The 19,224-nt window shown below is 44.2% G+C and overlaps 1 protein-coding gene across 2 annotated transcripts in view; it reads right to left on the bottom strand.

Moving 5' to 3' along the window:
* HPS5 (HPS5 biogenesis of lysosomal organelles complex 2 subunit 2) overlaps positions 1-19,224 on the bottom strand; it is an 86,360-nt gene that overhangs the window by 19,342 nt on the left and 47,794 nt on the right. For both annotated transcript variants that reach the window (XM_077453537.1, XM_077453536.1), the window contains exons 8-17: positions 13,706-13,777; positions 13,535-13,623; positions 13,284-13,462; positions 11,410-11,568; positions 10,473-10,632; positions 9,422-9,545; positions 8,044-8,193; positions 5,542-5,622; positions 3,088-3,563; positions 1,635-1,755 (exon numbers count right to left, since the gene is read on the bottom strand). In XM_077453537.1, coding sequence (XP_077309663.1) covers positions 1,635-1,755; positions 3,088-3,563; positions 5,542-5,622; positions 8,044-8,193; positions 9,422-9,545; positions 10,473-10,632; positions 11,410-11,568; positions 13,284-13,462; positions 13,535-13,623; positions 13,706-13,777 — 1,611 coding nt within the window. The remainder of the gene's footprint in view (positions 1-1,634; positions 1,756-3,087; positions 3,564-5,541; positions 5,623-8,043; positions 8,194-9,421; positions 9,546-10,472; positions 10,633-11,409; positions 11,569-13,283; positions 13,463-13,534; positions 13,624-13,705; positions 13,778-19,224) is intronic.

Here is a 19,224-nt window from a genome sequence, read left to right as displayed (position 1 = left end):
AATTTTTCAGAGTGAAAACCAGGCTTATTTTGTTGCTTATTACAAAAAAGAAAAACATTTTTATTCTTCTTTTAAAATATTATTATTAATAATAATAATAATAATAAAAATAGTTTTAATATTAGACCAATATGATTCCTGGTACAAAGCCAAAGAAAGATATTTGTAAATGGAGGGAAAAAAATATATTTTTGTTTAAAAAAAAGTGCACATGTTTTTTTATTTGACACTGGAAAAAATAAAAAGGAAGGGAAATGAAGAAACTTGGAAAAAAAATAGGAAGTAGAAAAAAAAAAATCAGGAGAAAAATAATAGCTAAGTGGAGAAGGTTAGGAAGGAGTTAAAAAGAGCTGGTTAGGATTAACTAAGAGTTATTATTATTATTATTATTATTATTATTATTAATAATAATAATAATAATAGTTAAGGAAACTATATTAATATATATATTTTAATATAGTTTCCTTAACTTTTATTATTCAATCATCATCATTAAAGAGGAAGTAAACCCTGATGAGTTTACTTCCTCTTTCATTCCCTGCAAAGGCAAAGTATAATGGACTGCTATGCATCGCATAGTAGCCCATTATGTGTCACTTACCTGACACAGGAGCCAGCGAAGTCACCGCTGTCCCCTGTAGTCCGGCGCATCCATCTTCTTGGTGGGGCCTCACAGCTCCGCCGCTGTCATTCGGCGAAGCCGCGATGACGTCACTCCCGCGCATGCGCACGGGAGCCGACACGTGTGGCAGCTCCGTCGCTGAGAATGCCGCGCTCAGTGCGCCTGCGCGCCGCTGTCTACGGCGCATGCGCCGTAGACAGCGGTGCCCGTTTTCGGGCAAATATCTCCTAAACCATATAGGTTTAGGAGATATTGCTTGGACCTACAGGTAAGCCTTAATCTAGGCTTACCTGTAGGTCAAAGTGGTTTGTAAGGGTTTACAACCACTTTAATAACCCTTAGTTCATAACCAGCTCTTATTAACTCCTTCCTCACCTTCTCCACTTAGCTATTATTTTTCTCCAGATTTTTTTTTCTACTTCCTATTTTTTTCCACGTTTCTTCTCTTCAAATGTCAAATAAAAAAAGAAAGACACACATTTTATTTTTTTTAAAACAAAAACATTTTTTCCCCCATTTACAAATATCTTTGCTTGGCTTTGTACTAGGAATCATACAGTCCTATTTTAAAACAACTTTTTTTTTTTATTATTGTATGGTTTCCTTGACCAGTGTCACATACAAAATCATAGGTCACACCTCTGGCTTCCATATGAATAAAATAATAAATACACTGTAACCATATATTGTTCTACTGTATTACTCAATGACAATCGAAGACTATCTGCAATTGTCATATTACATTTTGAAATCCGGGGGTTTCATGTTCTATCGCTTAAGCCCCCTGTCCACCAGTGACGGCCCCTTTTATGGAAGTACCGCCACCAATCATTTCCTATTGGCCCTGATCACACCTATACTTTTTCTTGCAGAATGCTTAGGAAATGCAATTCATTCTTCCATGTATGGAGTGTCCTGCCACATATTGACGGGTTGGTCAGTTCTCGGATCTACAAGACAAAAGCTGTCCGGTTTGGCATGACCTGGTAAAGGGGACGTTTGGATGACACACCTGGACACATAGGCGAGGAGGAGAGGGCTGTCCCAGGGCTCCATATCCTTCAGTCTCTGCACCGCGCTCACCAGATCTCCTTTCTCTATGGCCAACACCAACGGACCCGGACCGGCCAGATCTGCAAGCGAATGAGACACATGTTAGGACAACAATCTAGAAAGCTAGCCTTAAAATACATCAAAAGCGGTTGTAAACCTCAGATATAAAAATGTGAACAAAGCATATCTCTCTATAGCGTGTACTTGTCTCAATCCAGAACACTAAGCGTCATTTCTGTCTGCTGCCTCCTTCCTCTACTATCAGCACAAGTCACTTCTGCCAAATTTTCCTGACACCATGAAAAAAAATGGTGACAGGGGAGAGAGCGCCAGCTGACTGGCAGCCTCAGATCTGTTCCTGTGTGCTGTAGGAGGTGGTTGGGGGGGGGAGGGTTCCCTTCCCTCCAATCAGCTCTTAAAGCTCATCTCACTGATGTAACTTCAGCTCCCTGCCCCCCCACTTTTCAGAGCTGAGAGATCCTGTGTCGATACCTCACTTTGAATGGATATTGGGGAAGATGGCAGCCACTGTGCCCATCATTAGCAGCAACTGTGCCCCATCAAAAGCAGCCACTGTGCCCCATCAAAAGCCGCCACTGTGCCCCATCAAAAGCCGCCACTGTGCCCCATCAAAGGACGCTACTGTGCCCCATCAAAGGACACCACTGTGCCCCAAAGGACACCACTGTGCCCATCAAAGGACACCACTGTGCCCATCAAATGCCTCCACCCACTTGCCGTCTGACCAGCACTTACCCTATCTCGGTGGCAGGTCAGGCAGCGGGTGACTGTGGCGAGCTGTGGGACCTTGCAGCAGTGAGCTGTGTCCTCCCTGCATCTCCTCTCCTCCTCTTGATAGGCGTCCAATGGCAGCACCTGTCCTTTCAGCTAATCGGGTGACGGGTAACAGCTACACTTCCCGATTGGCGGAGAGGCGGTTCAGTGTTAAAAAAAGCGACTAGTCATTCACTTTTCTAACTCACCTGGGTGGACTCAGGGTGGGTGGAATTCTTTGCACTCCGAGTTCACCTTTTCTGAAACCCATTAGAGCCTACGGCTCTAATCAGATGCTTCAAAAATAGATCCCCGCCGCTGGAGTTCAGGTGCCTGGCATCCGAAAAGGGGCCGGACGCCTGAATATGGGGTGGCTACAGTGGCCATGGATAGATTCATGCAATCCGGAGGTCAAGTAAAGTATGTTGCCATCATACAATACAGTGGTCTTTTTTTTTAAAGACTTTCCCATGGCAAAGGAGTTCAATTCTTCTCTAGTTGAAGACGAAAGCCTTTTATGTGATAGAACAAGCTCACTCCTAACAGAACGCTTTGGCCACATTAGACCCTCAGTATCCAGAAAAACTAAATTGTGTTGCAAAATTTGATACAAAAATATTCGAAAACCTCAATATTACCTTTTAATCCTTCAATGTAAGTGTCCCAGAGGCTGGGGACGTCACTGTAGATCAGCGCGAGGCATCGCTTTAGCCTTTTGAGGTCCAGCAGGAAGAGGTACTTCCGTATAAAGCGGCAGGCACTTGGGTTCCCATCAAGGCAAGCCTCACTAGCGAAAACGTTATATTCTAGGCACATAATAGCTAGCTGGGAGAGGTCTCGATGGAGAGGTTCTTCTATGAAGCACGGCGCACGTACTCTGAAGACGAAATCTTCCTCCACCCTGGAACAGACAGACGGTTTCCTCTCGATTTCCTCGATGTCAGATGAATCTAGTGTAGCGCCGTCTGCTTCCCCTGAGGAGTTCAGCGATGTCTCGCATGAGCCAGTGAGGTCCTGGGGACTGAGAGCCTTCTCCAAGTTCATCAACCAGTCTTTTAAGACCTTTCCCATTTCTTCCACGTTAAACAACACCTGGGAGTCCTGAAGTTTATGCCTGCAATAATTTTTTTTTAAAATTACTCATTCTGCTACTCCGGTTCTGAAATATCCTTTAGTAGTTAAGCCCATATTGGTCCAACTCCATCCCCAAACTGTCTTGCTAGCTTCTTAATACAGCACCCCCATCCCACGTAGCCCACTAGTCAAACTGCCCACTACCTTCTCTATATACTCCCTTGCCCTCTACAGGTGTCTAGTGCAGCCTTTCTCAAACTTTGTAACCCAGGTGAATCCTTACAAAAATTCAGGTCTAAGCCCTTGTACACACGGTCGGACATTCCGACGGAAAATGTCCGATCGGACCGTGTTGTCGGATAATCCGACCATGTGTGTGGGCTCCATCGGACTGTTTCCATCGGAATATCCGACGGACCAAGTTTTCCAGCTTGGCTATAAAATTTTCCGACAACATGATCCGATCGGACCTTGTCCGATCATGTGTAGAGAATTCCGATCGGACAAAATGCCACGCATGCTCAGATCAAATTCCTACACCAAAGCTATTGGCTACAAGCCTGAACGTAGTCCCGTCATAATGAAATAACGTCATCACGTTCTGAACGATCGGATTTTCCGACAACTTTGTCCGACCGTGTGTATGCAACAGTTTCGGACAAAATCCGTCTGATTTTTTACCGACGGATTTGGTTGTCAGAATGTCCGACCGTGTGTACAAGGGCTTAGGGAACCCCTTATGAAATTAATATATCAAGAGTCAGTGGGAAAAAGTACCCTCTTATTGTGTTGGTTGGATTGCCACCCTGCCATGTTAGTGTTGGTCCCAGAACCAGAAAATCATAAAGGGTCTCCAAACTTTCTAAACAAAGGGACTAGTTTACTGTCCTTCAGACTTTAGTGGGGCCAGATTGTGGCCACTGGGAGTACAAAATGTCCCAACATCAGTGGGAGTAAACAATCCCCTCATCATTGGTGTCAATGGGAGGAAATGTGCCCCATCATTGGTGTCAGTGAATAAAATAGTGTCCCAAGGGCCAGCAAGAAGCAAGCATCATTGGTGTCATTGGGAGGAATTGTGCCCTTCATAGGTGTCAGAGAATAAAATAGTGCCCAGAGGGCTGGAAAGAAGCAAGCAAAGGGCCACATTGGGCCCTCAGGCCACAGTTTGGAGACCGAGATAGGAGATAAATCAACCACAGTTCAAGGAAACCCTAGCAACCTCTGGAGGAACCCTGGTTGAGAATAAACTAGAATGCGTTACACCAGCCAGAGGACACAGTTGGGGCTCTGGTGTCTACTTCACTCCCCATCTCCTCATGTTATGAAGCTTTGCACTCTCAAGTTTGAAGAACGCAAGGTTGTATCTATTTTGTCCAGATACTCTATATCTCTTGCTGCTTGAGTTTATATGTACTTCTACTCCGCTTATTAAAGTGGACCATCATTTAAAAATTCCACATAGCCTCCATCTTACCCTCCCACATCTCTGTTACACATTTTGAATTCATTTTTGTAATTTTTTTTTTGTGGTGGGGACGCAAATACCTTTTTTTCAGCAGGTACTTGCTCCCAGGTCTTTACTCCTAGACTTGGTTAGCAGGATGATGGTCCTGGTCCACCTGCAGCCTCCTGGGATAATGTCATATATTTCAGGAGGCTATAGGACCAGTCAACGCCAGGAAAGTGACAGCAGACTTTCCAATCCAAGATGGCGGCACTAAAACTTAACGGATCAGGAAGACTTGTAAATCATTGCTGGACCTTATAGACTGGTGGGACTTCCATCATCCATTAATGTACAAGCAAAAACACTGTATTATTTTTAATTTTTCCTTGCGTGTTATTGGGTATCCTCTGCAAAGTGAGTTTTCACCTCATTCACTAAGCTAAGTAAAAATTTCCCTTCCCAATTAATTTCCAAGCATCCAGTTACATCAACACTGTAATGATGAAGAAGCATTACAGCTGCCAGTTCTAAATGATCCCACAAAATACATAAAATAGTCACCACTCACATGGCTTCCAACGTTGCAAGCTTCAGTTCTCCCAGCAGAATTTCCTCTACAGAAGGTGTTGGTGGTTGAGGAGGTTCTATTCTATAGAATAAAGTCATAGACCATTAGATACTTATTACTTTGTACCATGCATTACAGACTTGAGGCCTTATGATGGCCCATTACAAGCGAATGACCACAAGAGGACACGCAGCCACCAGTGTAAGTTGCTCAATGACCCAAAAGCAGTAGTTTAGTGCTTAGTACTTCTGCCTTGCACTAGGGTCCCTGGTTCTATTACTGGTCAGGACACTATCTACATGGAGTTTGCATGTTGTACCTGTGCTTGCATGGGTTTCCTCCCATACATGAACGTCATCGGTAATTGGCTTCTTTCCTTAAAGTGGTTGTAAACCCTTACAACACACTTTGACCTACAGGTAAGCCTAGATTAAGGCTTACCTGTAGGTCCAAGAAATATCTCCTAAACCTACACGGTTTAAGAGATATTTGCCGAAAGACAGGCACCGCTGTCTACGGCGCATGCGCAGGCTCACTGAGCGTGGCACCGTCAATGGTGAATATGCCGTGCGTGGCGGCTCCCGTGCGCATGCGCGGGAGTGACGTCATCGTGGCTTCGCCGAATGACAGCGATGAAGCAGCGAGACCCACCGAGAAGATGGATGCGCCGGACTACAGGGGACAGCGGTGACATCGCTGGCTCCTGTGTCAGGTAAGTGACACATAATGGACTACTATGCGATGCATAGTAGTCCATTATGCTTTACCTTTGCAGGGAATGAAAGAGGAAGTAAACCCATCAGGGTTTACTTCCTCTTTAACCACTTGCTTACTGGGCACTTAAACCCCCCTCAGTCCCAGACCAATTTTCAGCTTTCAGCGCTGATGCACTTTGAATGACAATTGCGCGGGCATACAACACTGTACCCAAATGAAATTTTTATCATTTTTTCCCACAAATAGAGCTTTCTTTTGGTGGTATTTAATCACAGCTGGGAGTTTTATTTTTTGCTAAACAAACAAAAAAAATAAAAAATCATGTTTAATAGTTTGTTATAAAATTTTGCAAACAGGTCATTTTTCTCCTTCATTGAAGTGCGCTGATGAGGCGGCACTGATAGGCTGCACTGGTGGGCACTGATAGGCTGCATTGGTGGGCACTGATAGGCTGCACTGGTGGGCACTGATAGGCATAGTTAAGGCGGCACTAATAGGCACAGATAAGGCGGCACCGATGGGCACAGATAAGGCGGCACTGATGGGCAAAGACGGGCACAGATAAGATGGCATAGATGGGTGGCACCAAGAGGCACTGATAGGTACCACTGATAGATGGGACTGATGGGCACTGATAGGTGGCACTGCTGGGCACTGATGGGCGGCACTGCTGGGCACGGATATGTGGCACTGGGGTGCAGCACCTTTGTTGAGGCAGACTGTGGGCACTGCTGGGTGGCACTGTGGGCACTGCTGGGTGGCACTGACATTTTTTATTCAGGCAGGCAAAGCAGGGGGCAGGTGGGCACTGGCAGGGGGCAGGTGGGCACTGGCAGGGCTGGCCGTGATCGGGACTGATGTCCCGATCACGGCCGCCGGTGATCGGCTTTTTTTTTTTCTCCTCGCGCTGTCAGCGCGAGGAGGAATAATAGCCGATTACCGGCTCCGGTATATCACATGATCAGCTGTCATTGGCTGACAGCTGATCACGTGATAAGGGGTCGGGATCGACCCCTTGCACGGATCGGTGATTAGGCGAGTCTCGTAGACTCGCCAATCACAGAGCGCGCGCCGCGCGCCCCTCAGGGGGCGCGCAGGCCGCTCGTGCACGGGACTACGTCAATAGACGTAGTCCCGGAAAAGGAGATCCGCGCTGTAGCCGTCATTCGGCTATAGCGTGGGTCTCAAGTGGTTAAAGGCCCTAGTATGTGTACGAATTAAAGATGGAGACCTTAGATAAGCCCTTTTCAACACATAGAAACCCTGAAATAACTTTCCAGTCTCAGGGAACCTCTGCTAAGGACTATATCTACAACTCAGGATACATTAGTGTGATGGTCAGTGGAAAGAATGCTCCTTACACTTGCGGTCATTGGGAAACATTACCCCCCCCCACCCCCTACAGATAGCTAAAAGGGTCAATGGTGTCAGTGGGAACTTATCCGAGAGGCAGAAATTGCTCAAGGAACCTCTAGCAATCTCTGGGAGGAACCCTAGGTGAGAAACCTTGCCTTAGATTGTAAGCTCCTTGAGGGGAGGGTCTGATGGGAGTGTACAGTATGCATTAAGTGATGTGTATAATGTGGCCTCTATGTAAACAAACAAATAAAAAAGGACAGGTGGACCATCAGTAGACATGGTGAGAGCCACATCAGGAGGTTTCTCCAGCCTGCAGATGGCAGTGTGCCCCTCTCTCTCTCTGTGCACTCGCTGTGCACACAGAATGAAGTACAGTGTTAGAAATCATTACAATGTGTAAAAGGTTATCTGCTGCAAATAACTTACTCAGACTTTTCTTCTTCTTGTTGGGCCAAACCACCCATAGGCACTTCATGGGGGTGCTCTTCCTCCTTGGCCTCCTGCTTCCTCCTTATTTCAGGGCTCATGTGGAGGGTACCGATTTTCTCAGTGGTTTTTCTGACAAAGCTTGAGACACTGAAACCAGAGAACAACAAATAATGAACCAACTCGTGCACGGCCGCTAGAGAGGTGGGGACTGTTTTAGACTTAAGACCAGTCCCAGTGTATTTTCTTATGTCCGCAGTTTAACCACTTCAGCTCTCATACCTTTTTTGCCCCCTTATGGACAGGAGCAAATTTTTACATTTCCACCCTGGGCCTTTTTAAATTACTTTGTCATTGCCTAAAGTAGAGGTCCACCCAGAAATGGAACTTCCGCTGATCGGATTCCTCTCCCCCTCCGGTGTCGAATTTGGCACCTTTCAGGGGGGAGCGGATGGATACCTGTCAAATCCAGGTATCTGCTCCCACTTCCGGGTAAAGATCTACGCAACGTCTGGCCCCTCCTCCTACCCCCCTCACTGTCTTCTGGGAGACACACAGGTCCCAGAAGACAGCAGGGACCATTTAGAACGTGCAGCATGACTCGCGCATGCGCAGTAGGAAACAGGCTGTGAAGCCACAAGGCTACTGACTTTTGAAGCACCCGATTAGAGCTATGGGCTCTAATAGGCTTCAAAAACAAGGTGACCTCGGAGCACAGAGCGCAGAGGTGTTGGAAAAGCAAATTAATATTTGCTTTTCTAACACTGAACCGCCTCTCCGCCAATCAGGAAGCGCGGGTCTAATACCCGTCGCCTGATTGGCTGAAGGAACAAAAGGAGAGACGCATGGAGGACACAGGAGCCGTCCCACAGCTCACTGTCGTCACCCGCTGCCTGACCCGCCCCCAAGATGGGGGTAAAAGCCGGGCAGACAGCAGGCAGGGGCCACAGTATCTGCATTTGATGGGGCACAAGTGGCGGCATATGATGGGGCACAAGTGGCTGCATTTGATGGGGCACAAGTGGCTGCATTTGATGGGGCACAAGTTGGCTGCATTTGATGGCGCATAAGTGGCTGCATCTGATGGGGCACAGTGATGTTGCAATTGATTGTTTGCGCGCCACCCCCCCCCCCCCCAAAGAAAAAATGTAAGCACCAGCCGCCACTGAGAAGACTTAAAAAGGGTAACTCCACTTTCCTGGAAGCATTTCACAGCTCCTGAAACGCGTTGGATTGTACCCTTGGATTTGTCTGATGCAATTAATACTTTTGGACCCCAAAAGTATTTTGTGTGTGACTTTAACACCAATCTACATGATAATCTACAGCAGTAAATCATGCCTCCTGTAAACTGGTCAGTGTACGGGCAATTATTTACCTTTCTTTGACAGCTTGCAGGGACATGCGGGGTGAGGTGGAACGGAATGGCAGTGAGAGATTGAATGGGAGGATGGGTTCGGTCCGATCGCTGTCCATGGTCACAGAGGCATGAGAGGCGGTGTCTGATGGACAGAACATGCGGGAGAACAGGTAGCATAATGACAGTAAAACAGACCACATCAATGTGCACACAACATGCATTAGCTGATCCGTGATATCAGAAATGTAATTCAGAACAAGCACAAAAAATAAAAATAAAATAAAGAAAGACGACAACTTTTTTGTGCAATAAATTATAAAATAAAACAAAAACCCCCATCAAAAATACACTATACTTATAAATTAATTGCTTATTTAAAAAAAAAAAATGTTTTCATTTGCATGATATATAAGCCCATATATTGTTGAAGCCTATGCATTTCCCCATAGAAACATTTAAATTTATTTCAGGTACTTATATAGCGCCGTCAATTTACACAGCACTTTACATATATATTGTACATTCACATCAGTCCTTACCCTCAAGGTTACACTCTAAGGTCCCTAACTCACATCTAATATAATATATACATACATTTTATATATGTTTCCTCCTGGTACTCCAGGTTCCTCCCACACTCCAAAGACATGCTGCATGGTAAATTGGCCCTAGAGTGTGTGTGTGTGTGTGTGTGTGTGTGTGTGTGTGTGTGTGTGTGTGTGTGTGTGTGTGTGTGTGTGTGTGTGTGTGTGTGTGTGTGTGTGTGTGTGTGTCACCCCTTGTATGGTGAAACACATGTGGGTGGGGCTACAGGGGGCGGTGCCAGGAGCAGGGAACAATGGTCTGCTTTTACAAAGGATAAGACTCTGTGCCATTTACAAGTTAATGATACTGGCAGCTATAGATTGTGCAGCCAGCTGCCTATGATGTCTGGTAATGGGAAGACTCTCAGAAGCTTCACTTGGTCACCAACGTCAGTTTAAATGATAATTTGTAACGTGGCTGGAATGCAGATCTGGATGGACAGACCCATTTCTGAAATATAACCCAATCAATGAGCAGCATTTACCCGATTCTACGTGCTCATCCTCCAGCGGTGCGGAGAGCTCCCGCAAGCGCTCATCCTCTGATAGTGTCTGACTGTGCAGAGAGCCGGAGTCTTCATCTGATTGGCTGTTCCTGCGACTGACCACCCGGTAGATGCCGCAGTCCAGCACATTGAAGCTCTCCTGTAATGCAAACACACCAGAGAGGTCAGACAATGGTTGCAGTACCTTAGAGTGGCCCATAGGGGTAGAAAAGCAATAAATTAATCTAGTGCGGAGTTAGTCAACAAATTTAAAATTACATATCCTAGCAGGATTAACTAAAAACTAGTTTCTTACAGGGCATGGAAATCTTAAAAAGAAAAGTGGAACCAAAATGGTATCTGAGCACCACAAACTGAAAACGCTCTTTATTAAATTTTAAAAGCAAATGACCCACCCCTCCCCCCAAATCACTTTAAACCCCCCAGCATTTCTAGCCATGCCCATCTCAAGTAAGGGCAGGTGATTCATGGCAGAAGGTAATGCTTAGCTAAGAAAGCCCCCCTCCCATGAAAACTACTGGGATGTATGACATTAATTTGGCCTGGGCCGGAAGGAAGGAAAGAAAGAAAGAAAGAAAGAAGGAAAGAAGGAAAGAAGGAAAGAAGGAAAGAAGGAAAGAAGGAAAGAAGGAAAGAAAGAAAGAAAGAAAGAAGGAAAGAAGGAAAGAAGGAAAGAAGGAAAGAAGGAAAGAAAGAAAGAAAGAAAGAAAGAAAGAAAGAAAGAAAGAAAGAAAGAAAGAATAGCCCGGTCTAGCAGTAAACTCTGTACCAGGCCCCCTGGGACAGGCAATATAATTTCCATTAAGCAGTTTTAAGTATGCTGGAGATTTCTTCCTAGCTGAATAATGGACCCAAGAGACTTCAAGCCGCCACAAGTGATAAATATCTCCAGGATTACAGCAGACACGGAACTCACATGGGAGGAGATACTGCTACGCCTGCTGCTGCAAGCGGAATCCATGGGCTCTATGCGGGAAAGGACCTCTTCCATTTGTTTGACCAGATCTGCCTGCAGAACCAGGTCCAGCTGGGACTTCACATGCTCCAGCTTGTCCAACGGCAACACCTTCCTTGCCTGAAAAACATTCAGATACGCCAGACATCTCAATTGGATATATATAGATTGTTATATAATGTGAATAAAAAATAAAACACCTAATGAAAAGAAGGGCGATAGAGAAAAGGAAAAGGAGAGAGGGAAGAAAAAGGGAAGGATAGGGTGATCAAGAAAGAAAAAGAGAAGGGAAAGGTACGGACAAGGGAAAAGGCACAGACAAGGGAAAAGGCACAGACAAGGGAAAAGGCACAGACAAGGGAAAAGGCACAGACAAGGGAAAAGGCACAGACAAGGGAAAAGGCACAGACAAGGGAAAAGGCACAGACAAGGGAAAAGGCACAGACAAAGGAAAAGGCACAGACAAAGGAAAAGGCACAGAGAAGGGAAAGGTACGGAGAAGGGAAGGGTACGGAGAAGGAGGGAAAGAAGGGAAAATGGAAAGGGAAGGGGAATGAAGGAAAGGGATGGTTAGGGATAAGGAGGGAAAGGAAAGAAGGAGGGGAAATTGAAAGGGAAGGATGGAAAGAAAAGATGAAAGAAGGAAAGGGAAGTGAGAAGGAGAGGGGAGAGAAGGAAGAAAAGCAATGAGGACTGAGAAAGAAGAACATTTAATGGGAAGAAGGCAGATGGAAGACAATGCAAAGGAAAGGGAAGTGAAAGCAAATGGAAAGGGATGGAGGGAAAGCTCAGGAAAGGGAAAGAGGAAAAAGGAAAGAGTAACAGTAAGAAAACAAGAGGGAGGAATATCTAAAGGAAGGGGTTGAAGGAAACACTAAAGGGGGGGGGGGGGGGGGAAGGAAAAGTGAAGGGAGGGAAAGAGAAGGGATAGGGAGGGAAAGAAAGCAAAGAGGAGGGGGGGCGGGGGGTTGGGGAGAAAAAGCTAAGGGAAAGGGCAATAGTAAGAAAATGAGAGAGAGAGAGGGAAATCTACAGGAAGGGGGAAATTGAAGGGATAGGGCAGGAGGGAAAGCAAAGCACAGGGAGAGGAAAGCATAAGGGAGAGGAAAGAAAATCTAAGGGAAGGGGAGAGGAAAAGGTTAAGGGAATGAATGGGAGGGACATCTAAATGAAGGGATAAAGGAAATTGGGAAGGAAAAAAAATTGGTGGGAGAAAAAGCTAAATGAAGGAGAGGGAGGAAGAGAATGTGAAGGGGAAGAAAGAGAAAGGAAATAGGTCAACATTTCACTTTGAGTTGGCTATAGAGAGACTTGGGGGGGGGGGGGTACTAAATTGTCTGCTTTCTTCTTAAATTAGTTAGACGAATAGCGATATCTCCCTCCCCTCAGGCCAGGACAGTAGCATCGCTCTCTGGCAGTTAGGTTCCATAATGATGCTTACTGATTTGTCAATCTCATCATTTTGGCTGAACATATATTTGCAGTATACCGCTACATGCACATTCATTCATTCATGTCGTCAGTAAACCATCTGGGCTCATAAACCAAAAATCTGACAAATCTGCACATGCTGAAACTACAACAGATTCCTGATGAACCTACAAGGATCCGTTTATCCATTAGTTTCATCTCTCTCTATCCCAGATCCTTATTTTTTTTTTTTGTCATTCTGCAAAGTCCAGCTGTGGGTAGTTCTCCATAGTGGAAACAGCTGGCTTAAAAGTGGGAATGTTGAGGGGATTTTCCACCACTGGAACCCCCCAATGAGATATATGGCGCCTCCCTGGAGAAACCCGCAATGAAAAATGAATTCTTGGTACAGCTGGTCAACTCACTTTGCTGGAAATTACAGCATTTTGGAAAAGATGGCAGACTCTTGCCGCCAGACCCCATGAGCTTCGCTTAATAAGCCGCTCCACACATCGGTCCACCGGCAGCAGAGAGAAGTGGGAGATCTTCCCATCGATGTGCAGACAGAGCAGCTCGGTCTTATACACACACATGTCCTGGATGCCTGCAAGGAAAAGATTGTGTCACCCGCCATTTAGATGACCATAGTCACCGCGCCCACCTCCAAGATACCAACCTTTAACCTGACTCCAGAGCAGAACCTGGACGTTCTGAGGAAGGAACACATAGATCCCTCGGTCTGTCCATGTCACAACACTGTGATCACTGAGGAGGACATGAGAAGATTTATGTAGACAAGGCTTCCCAGTTAATACGGAAGAAAAAAAAAAAAAGTATTGTTCCTTACCCAAAGAACAGAAGTTTCCCAAAAGCCAAAGACTGAGGAGGTCCAAGCGTTGGGTCATACTGGGGGTCAAACCTAGAAATAAAAATTTTTTTTTTTTAGCACACTGGGAGAAATTCTACAATAGGGAGCAGCACATTAAAAAAGCAAAAAAAAAAAAAAAAAAAATGATTAAATTACATCAAACAAGGTTTTTTTAAGGTAAACCAAACCTAAGAAAATGGGACATTAACGGTGCAAAAAATCAGAGTTATATTCATATTAAAAGGTTTTTCCATACAAGATTTATTTAATACAAAATTCATAAAAACAGAGCAGTAATCTGTATAATCATACTGAGGTTATATACAGCTTTGTGGTCCAATAAGAGGTAAAGTTGAGGTAGTTGCGATTGATTTATCCCGACATGTTTCGCTTAATGCTTCATCAGAGGATAAGCCAACTACCAACATAACAAATTCAAAAAGAAAAAACAAATTAATTTCACAAAGTACATTTCTTTTTACATCATTAGTACATATGATCAGCATATATAGTGTTTAACCACTTGAGGACCGCCGTATTGCCATTGTACGTCAGCACAATGGCACAGGCAGGCACAATCACGTACATCTACGTGATTGCCTTCCAGCGGGTGGGGGGTCCGATCGGACCCCCTCCCGCTGTTTACGGCGGTCCGATTCGGTCCAGGAGCGCTCCGTGATGAGGGGATGGCCGTTGGTTTTCGGCCACCCCCTCTGGATCGCTCCTGGCCAATGAGAAGCTTCCTCCCCTGTGTATTGTTTACACAGGAAGGAGGAAGTGATGTCATTCTCCTCGGGGCGGTCTTTTTGACCAGACTACGAGGAGAAGAGTAAAAGTAAGTGTGCACCAACACTACACTGACATGTAGGTACACACAGGCACACAAACCCCCCCCGATCCCCCCCCGATCCCCCCCAGTCACAGTGTCACTGATTGCATTGATCATTTCTTTACTGATCAATGCATTCAGTGTCAGTTGTGACAGTAAAAACTGTCAGGACAGTTAGTGTTAGGTCCAGGGTAGCCCCCTATCACCCCCCAATAAAGATTTAACCCCCTGATTGCCCCTAGAGTTAACCCTTTCACCCCCTTTTGCCAGTGTCACTAAGCGATCATTTTTCTGATCGCTGCATGTGTCGCTAGTGTCGCTAGGTAGCTAGTTATTTTTTTAGGTTCACCGCCAGGTTTTTATATCGCTAGGTACCCCGATATACTACCCAATAATGTTTTTAACCCCCTGATTGCCGCTAGTTAACCCTTTCACCCCCTTTTGCCAGTGTCACTAAGCGATCGTTTTTCTGATCGCTGCATGTGTCGCTAGGTAGCTAGTTATTTTTTTAGGTTCACCGCCAGGTTTTTATATCGCTAGGTACCCCGATATACTACCCAATAATGGTTTTAACCCCCTGATTGCCGCTAGTTAACCCTTTCACCCCCTTTTGCCAGTGTCACTAAGCGATCGTTTTTCTGATCGCTGCATTAGTGTCGCTACAGTCGCTAGGTAGCTAGTTATTTTTTTAGGTTCACCGCCAGGTTTTTATAGCGCTAGGTACCCCGATATACTACCCAATAATGGTTTTAACCCCCTGATTTCCGCTAGTTAACCCTTTCACCCCCTTTTGCCAGTGTCACTAAGCGATAATTTTTCTGAACGCTGCATCAGTGTCGCTAGTGTCGCTAGGTAGCTAGTTATTTTTTTAGGTTCACCGCCAGGTTTTTATAGCGCTAGGTACCCCGATATACTACCCAATAATGGTTTTAACCCCCTGATTGCTGCTAGTTAACCCTTTCACCCCCTTTCACCAGCGATCACAGTATAAGTGTCACTGGTGACGCTGGTTAGCCAGTTAGTTATTTAGGTTCCCCGTCAGGTTTTTATATAGCGCCAGGGACCCCCATATACTACCTAATAAAAATTTGAACCCCCTGATTGCCCCTAGTTAACCCTTTCACCACTGATCACCGTATAAGTGTTACGGGTGACTCTGGTTAGTTTGTTTTTTATAGCATTTTATATTCAAATCCGGAAGGCAGTGCTTGGTTTTCGGGGTCCCGTACGTGGCTAGGCTCCCAAAAAGTCCCCCACATGTGGTATCCCCGTACTCGGGAGAAGCAGCAGAATTTATTTTGGGGTGTAATTTGACTTCTGCCCATAGCATGTGTGAGCAATATATCATTTAGTGACAACTTTGTGCAAAAAAAAAAAAAAGTTTGTAATATTCCCGCAACTTTTGGCAAAATATAAAATATTCCATGGACTCAACATGCCTCTCAGTAAATAGCTTGGGGTGTCTACTTTCCAAAATGGGGTCATTTGGGGGGGGTTTTGTGCTATTTTGGCATTTTATGGCCTTCGAAACTGTGATAGGTAGTGAGGAGTTAAATCAAAAATTTGCACCCTTAGAAATCCTGAAGGTGGTGATTGGATTTCGGGGTGCCGTGCGCGACTAGACTCCCAAAAAGTCCCACACATGTGGTATCCCCGTACTCGGGAGAAGCAGCAGAATGTATTTTGGGGTGTCATTTCACATATGCCCATAGCATGTGTGAGCAATATATCATTTAGTGACAACTTGGTGCAAAAAAAAAAAAAGTTTGTAATATTCCCGCAACTTGTGGCAAAATATAAAATATTCCATGGACTCAACATGCCTCTCAGTAAATAGCTTGGGGTGTCTACTTTCCAAAATGGGGTCATTTTGGGGGGTTTTGTGCTATTTTGGCATTTTATGGCCTTCGAAACTGTGATAGGTAGTGAGGAGTTAAATCAAAAATTTGCACCCTTAGAAATCCTGAAGGTGGTGATTGGTTTTCGGGGTGCCGTGCGCGACTAGACTCCCAAAAAGTCCCACACACGTGGTATCGCCATACTCGGGAGAAGTAGCGGAATATATTTTGGGGTGCAATTCCACATATAACCATGGCATGTGTGAGCAATATATCATTTAGTGACAACTTTTTGTCATTATTCAATCCCTTAGGACAAAAAAAATAAATATTCAATGGGCTCAACATACCCATCAGCAATTTCCTTGGGGTGTCTACTTTCCAAAATGGGGTCATTTGGGGGGGATTTGTACTGCCCTGCCATTTTAGCACCTCAAGAAATGAGATCGGCAGTCATAAATTAAAAGCTGTGTAAATTCCAGAAAATGTACTCTAGTTTGTAGACGCTATAACTTTTGCGCAAACCAAAAAATATACGCTTATTGACATTTTTTTTACTAAAGACATGTGGCTGAATAAATTTTGCCCTCAATGTATGACTAAAATTTAGTTTATTCGATTTTTCTTATAACAAAAAGAAGAAAATATCTTTTTTTTTCAAAATTTTCGCTCTTTTTCCATTTATAATCGCAAAAAAAAAAATCGCAGAGGCAATCCAATACCATCAAAAGAAAGCTCTATTTATGGGAAGAAAAGGACGCAAATTTCGTTTGGGTGCAATATTGCATGACCGCGCAATTACCAGTTAAAGCAGCGCAGTGCGAAATTGCAAAAAGACCTCTGGTCCTTAAGGTGTTTATTGGTCCGGAGCTGAAGTGGTTAAAAGACACGAGTAAGGCTCAAAAAGATGGAAATATGCTCACCCCCACTTTACCGACCCATTCGTAACCCAGGAGGGATTATATAGCTACCAGATGGATAAAGGAGTGCAGGGCAACAAGTACAGCAGCCAGGCAATATAGCTGGAGAGGGCATAGACGGCGGCTAGTCGGGACAAAAAGATTATACAGTATGTCAGCATATTATTTATAAACAAGAACTATTTTATTATTTTATTTTATACTATAATCAAAATATAGGAATATCCTATAACCATATTAATGTGTTTTATCTGGTATAGCAATCATTTTTAGGTTAAGCATTTAGCTTTAAATAAATATATTTTTTATTTATTTAGTGGAGCCCAGTTATTATTAATTTAAAATCATCCACTTACATTCACTGACGATAGAGTAGAAATTCCTTAGTTTTTAATCCAAGGTTTTGTATTACAGCCACCAAGGTATGTAAAAAGTTCCCCTTCAGGTTAGGATAAGCCCAGAAGGATAGCTCACCCAGACGGGCTTTGCAGCCTGTTTACAGGGTGTCTGAGAAAGAGAAGTATATTTAGCGTTGGTTGAAATATGAAAAGAGAAAGGGAAATCATTTTCAGCGATCCAATATTAAAATTACTAACCAGCTAATAGGTATGGACTTCCTCCTAGCACGGCTCCCCCACAATTGAGCCGGGTGTCTGATGTCCCAGTATATATGCCGCCGTCCATCGAGCCGGCGTCTGACGTCACCGGCTCGATGCGGACATAAACAGCGGCAGTGCGCATGCGCGAGAGAACCTTAAGGGGAATCTGGAGACTACGTTTCCCACAATGCATCGGTGTAGATACCGGCATTCAGGGAAACGTTAAAGAGGGGATAGCCAGAGCACAGCTAAGGCAATGCTCCAGCCAGCACACTCGTATTGCCCCAAGGTGTACGATTCCCTGTCTCGCACGCAGGGACCACCGCTAACCAACGGGCAGCCTGCCAGATCAGATAAAATCCAACCCAGCAAAGATGCCCTTGGGCGTCCATATGCTCCTCTCCAATGCCAAAGTGCCAAAGGCAGCTGATTAGGAGCCATGCATCAAAATAACATGCGATACTCAGATTGTATGAGTCGCATGATAAGATAAACGTGGGGAAGGAAAAAGGTTTAAATAAACGGGGGGGAGAGAAAAGAAGGTATCCCCCAATATGTCAGTCGGTGCGGTCGCGATAATGGACCAAATTAATCGCGAGATCCGTATACATATTAAGAGCCCATCTCGTGTCCTGAAAACAAAGTTCACAATAAATCCATATATTAATAAAATAAAGTATCACAGCAAAATATAAATATATCCAATGTATCAAAATAATTGATGATTATATAATCAATAATTAATAAGAAACAAGACAGAACAAAACAAAACAAAACATGTTCATGTTTTGTTTTGTTTTGTTCTGTCTTGTTTCTTATTAATTATTGATTATATAATCATCAATTATTTTGATACATTGGATATATTTATATTTTGCTGTGATACTTTATTTTATTAATATATGGATTTATTGTGAACTTTGTTTTCAGGACACGAGATGGGCTCTTAACCACTACAATACAGGGCACTTTCACCCCCTTCCTTCCCAGCCCAATTTTCAGCTTTCAGCGCTCTAGCGCTTTCAGTGACAATTGCGCGGTCATGCTACACTGTACCCAAATGAAATTGTTATCATTTTGTTCGCACAAATAGAGCTTTATTTTGGTGGTATTTATTCACGACTCCGTTTTTTTTTTTTTTGCGATATAAGCGCAAAAATAGCGGAAATTTGGAAAGAAAACAATATTTTCTTTTTTCTATTTGAAAAGAAATCCAATAAAATCAAATTTTGTCATAAATTTAAGCCAAAATGTATTCTGCTACATGTTTTTGGTAAAAAAAATTCCGTTAAGTGTATAATAATTGGTTTGT

This window comes from Lithobates pipiens, unplaced genomic scaffold, assembly GCF_037356315.1.
Source record: "Lithobates pipiens isolate NorthernLeopardFrog02 unplaced genomic scaffold, aLitPip1_a1.2 Scaffold_24, whole genome shotgun sequence".
Classification (NCBI taxonomy): domain Eukaryota; kingdom Metazoa; phylum Chordata; class Amphibia; order Anura; family Ranidae; genus Lithobates; species Lithobates pipiens.
This window is presented reverse-complemented; position numbering and strand designations above follow the sequence as displayed.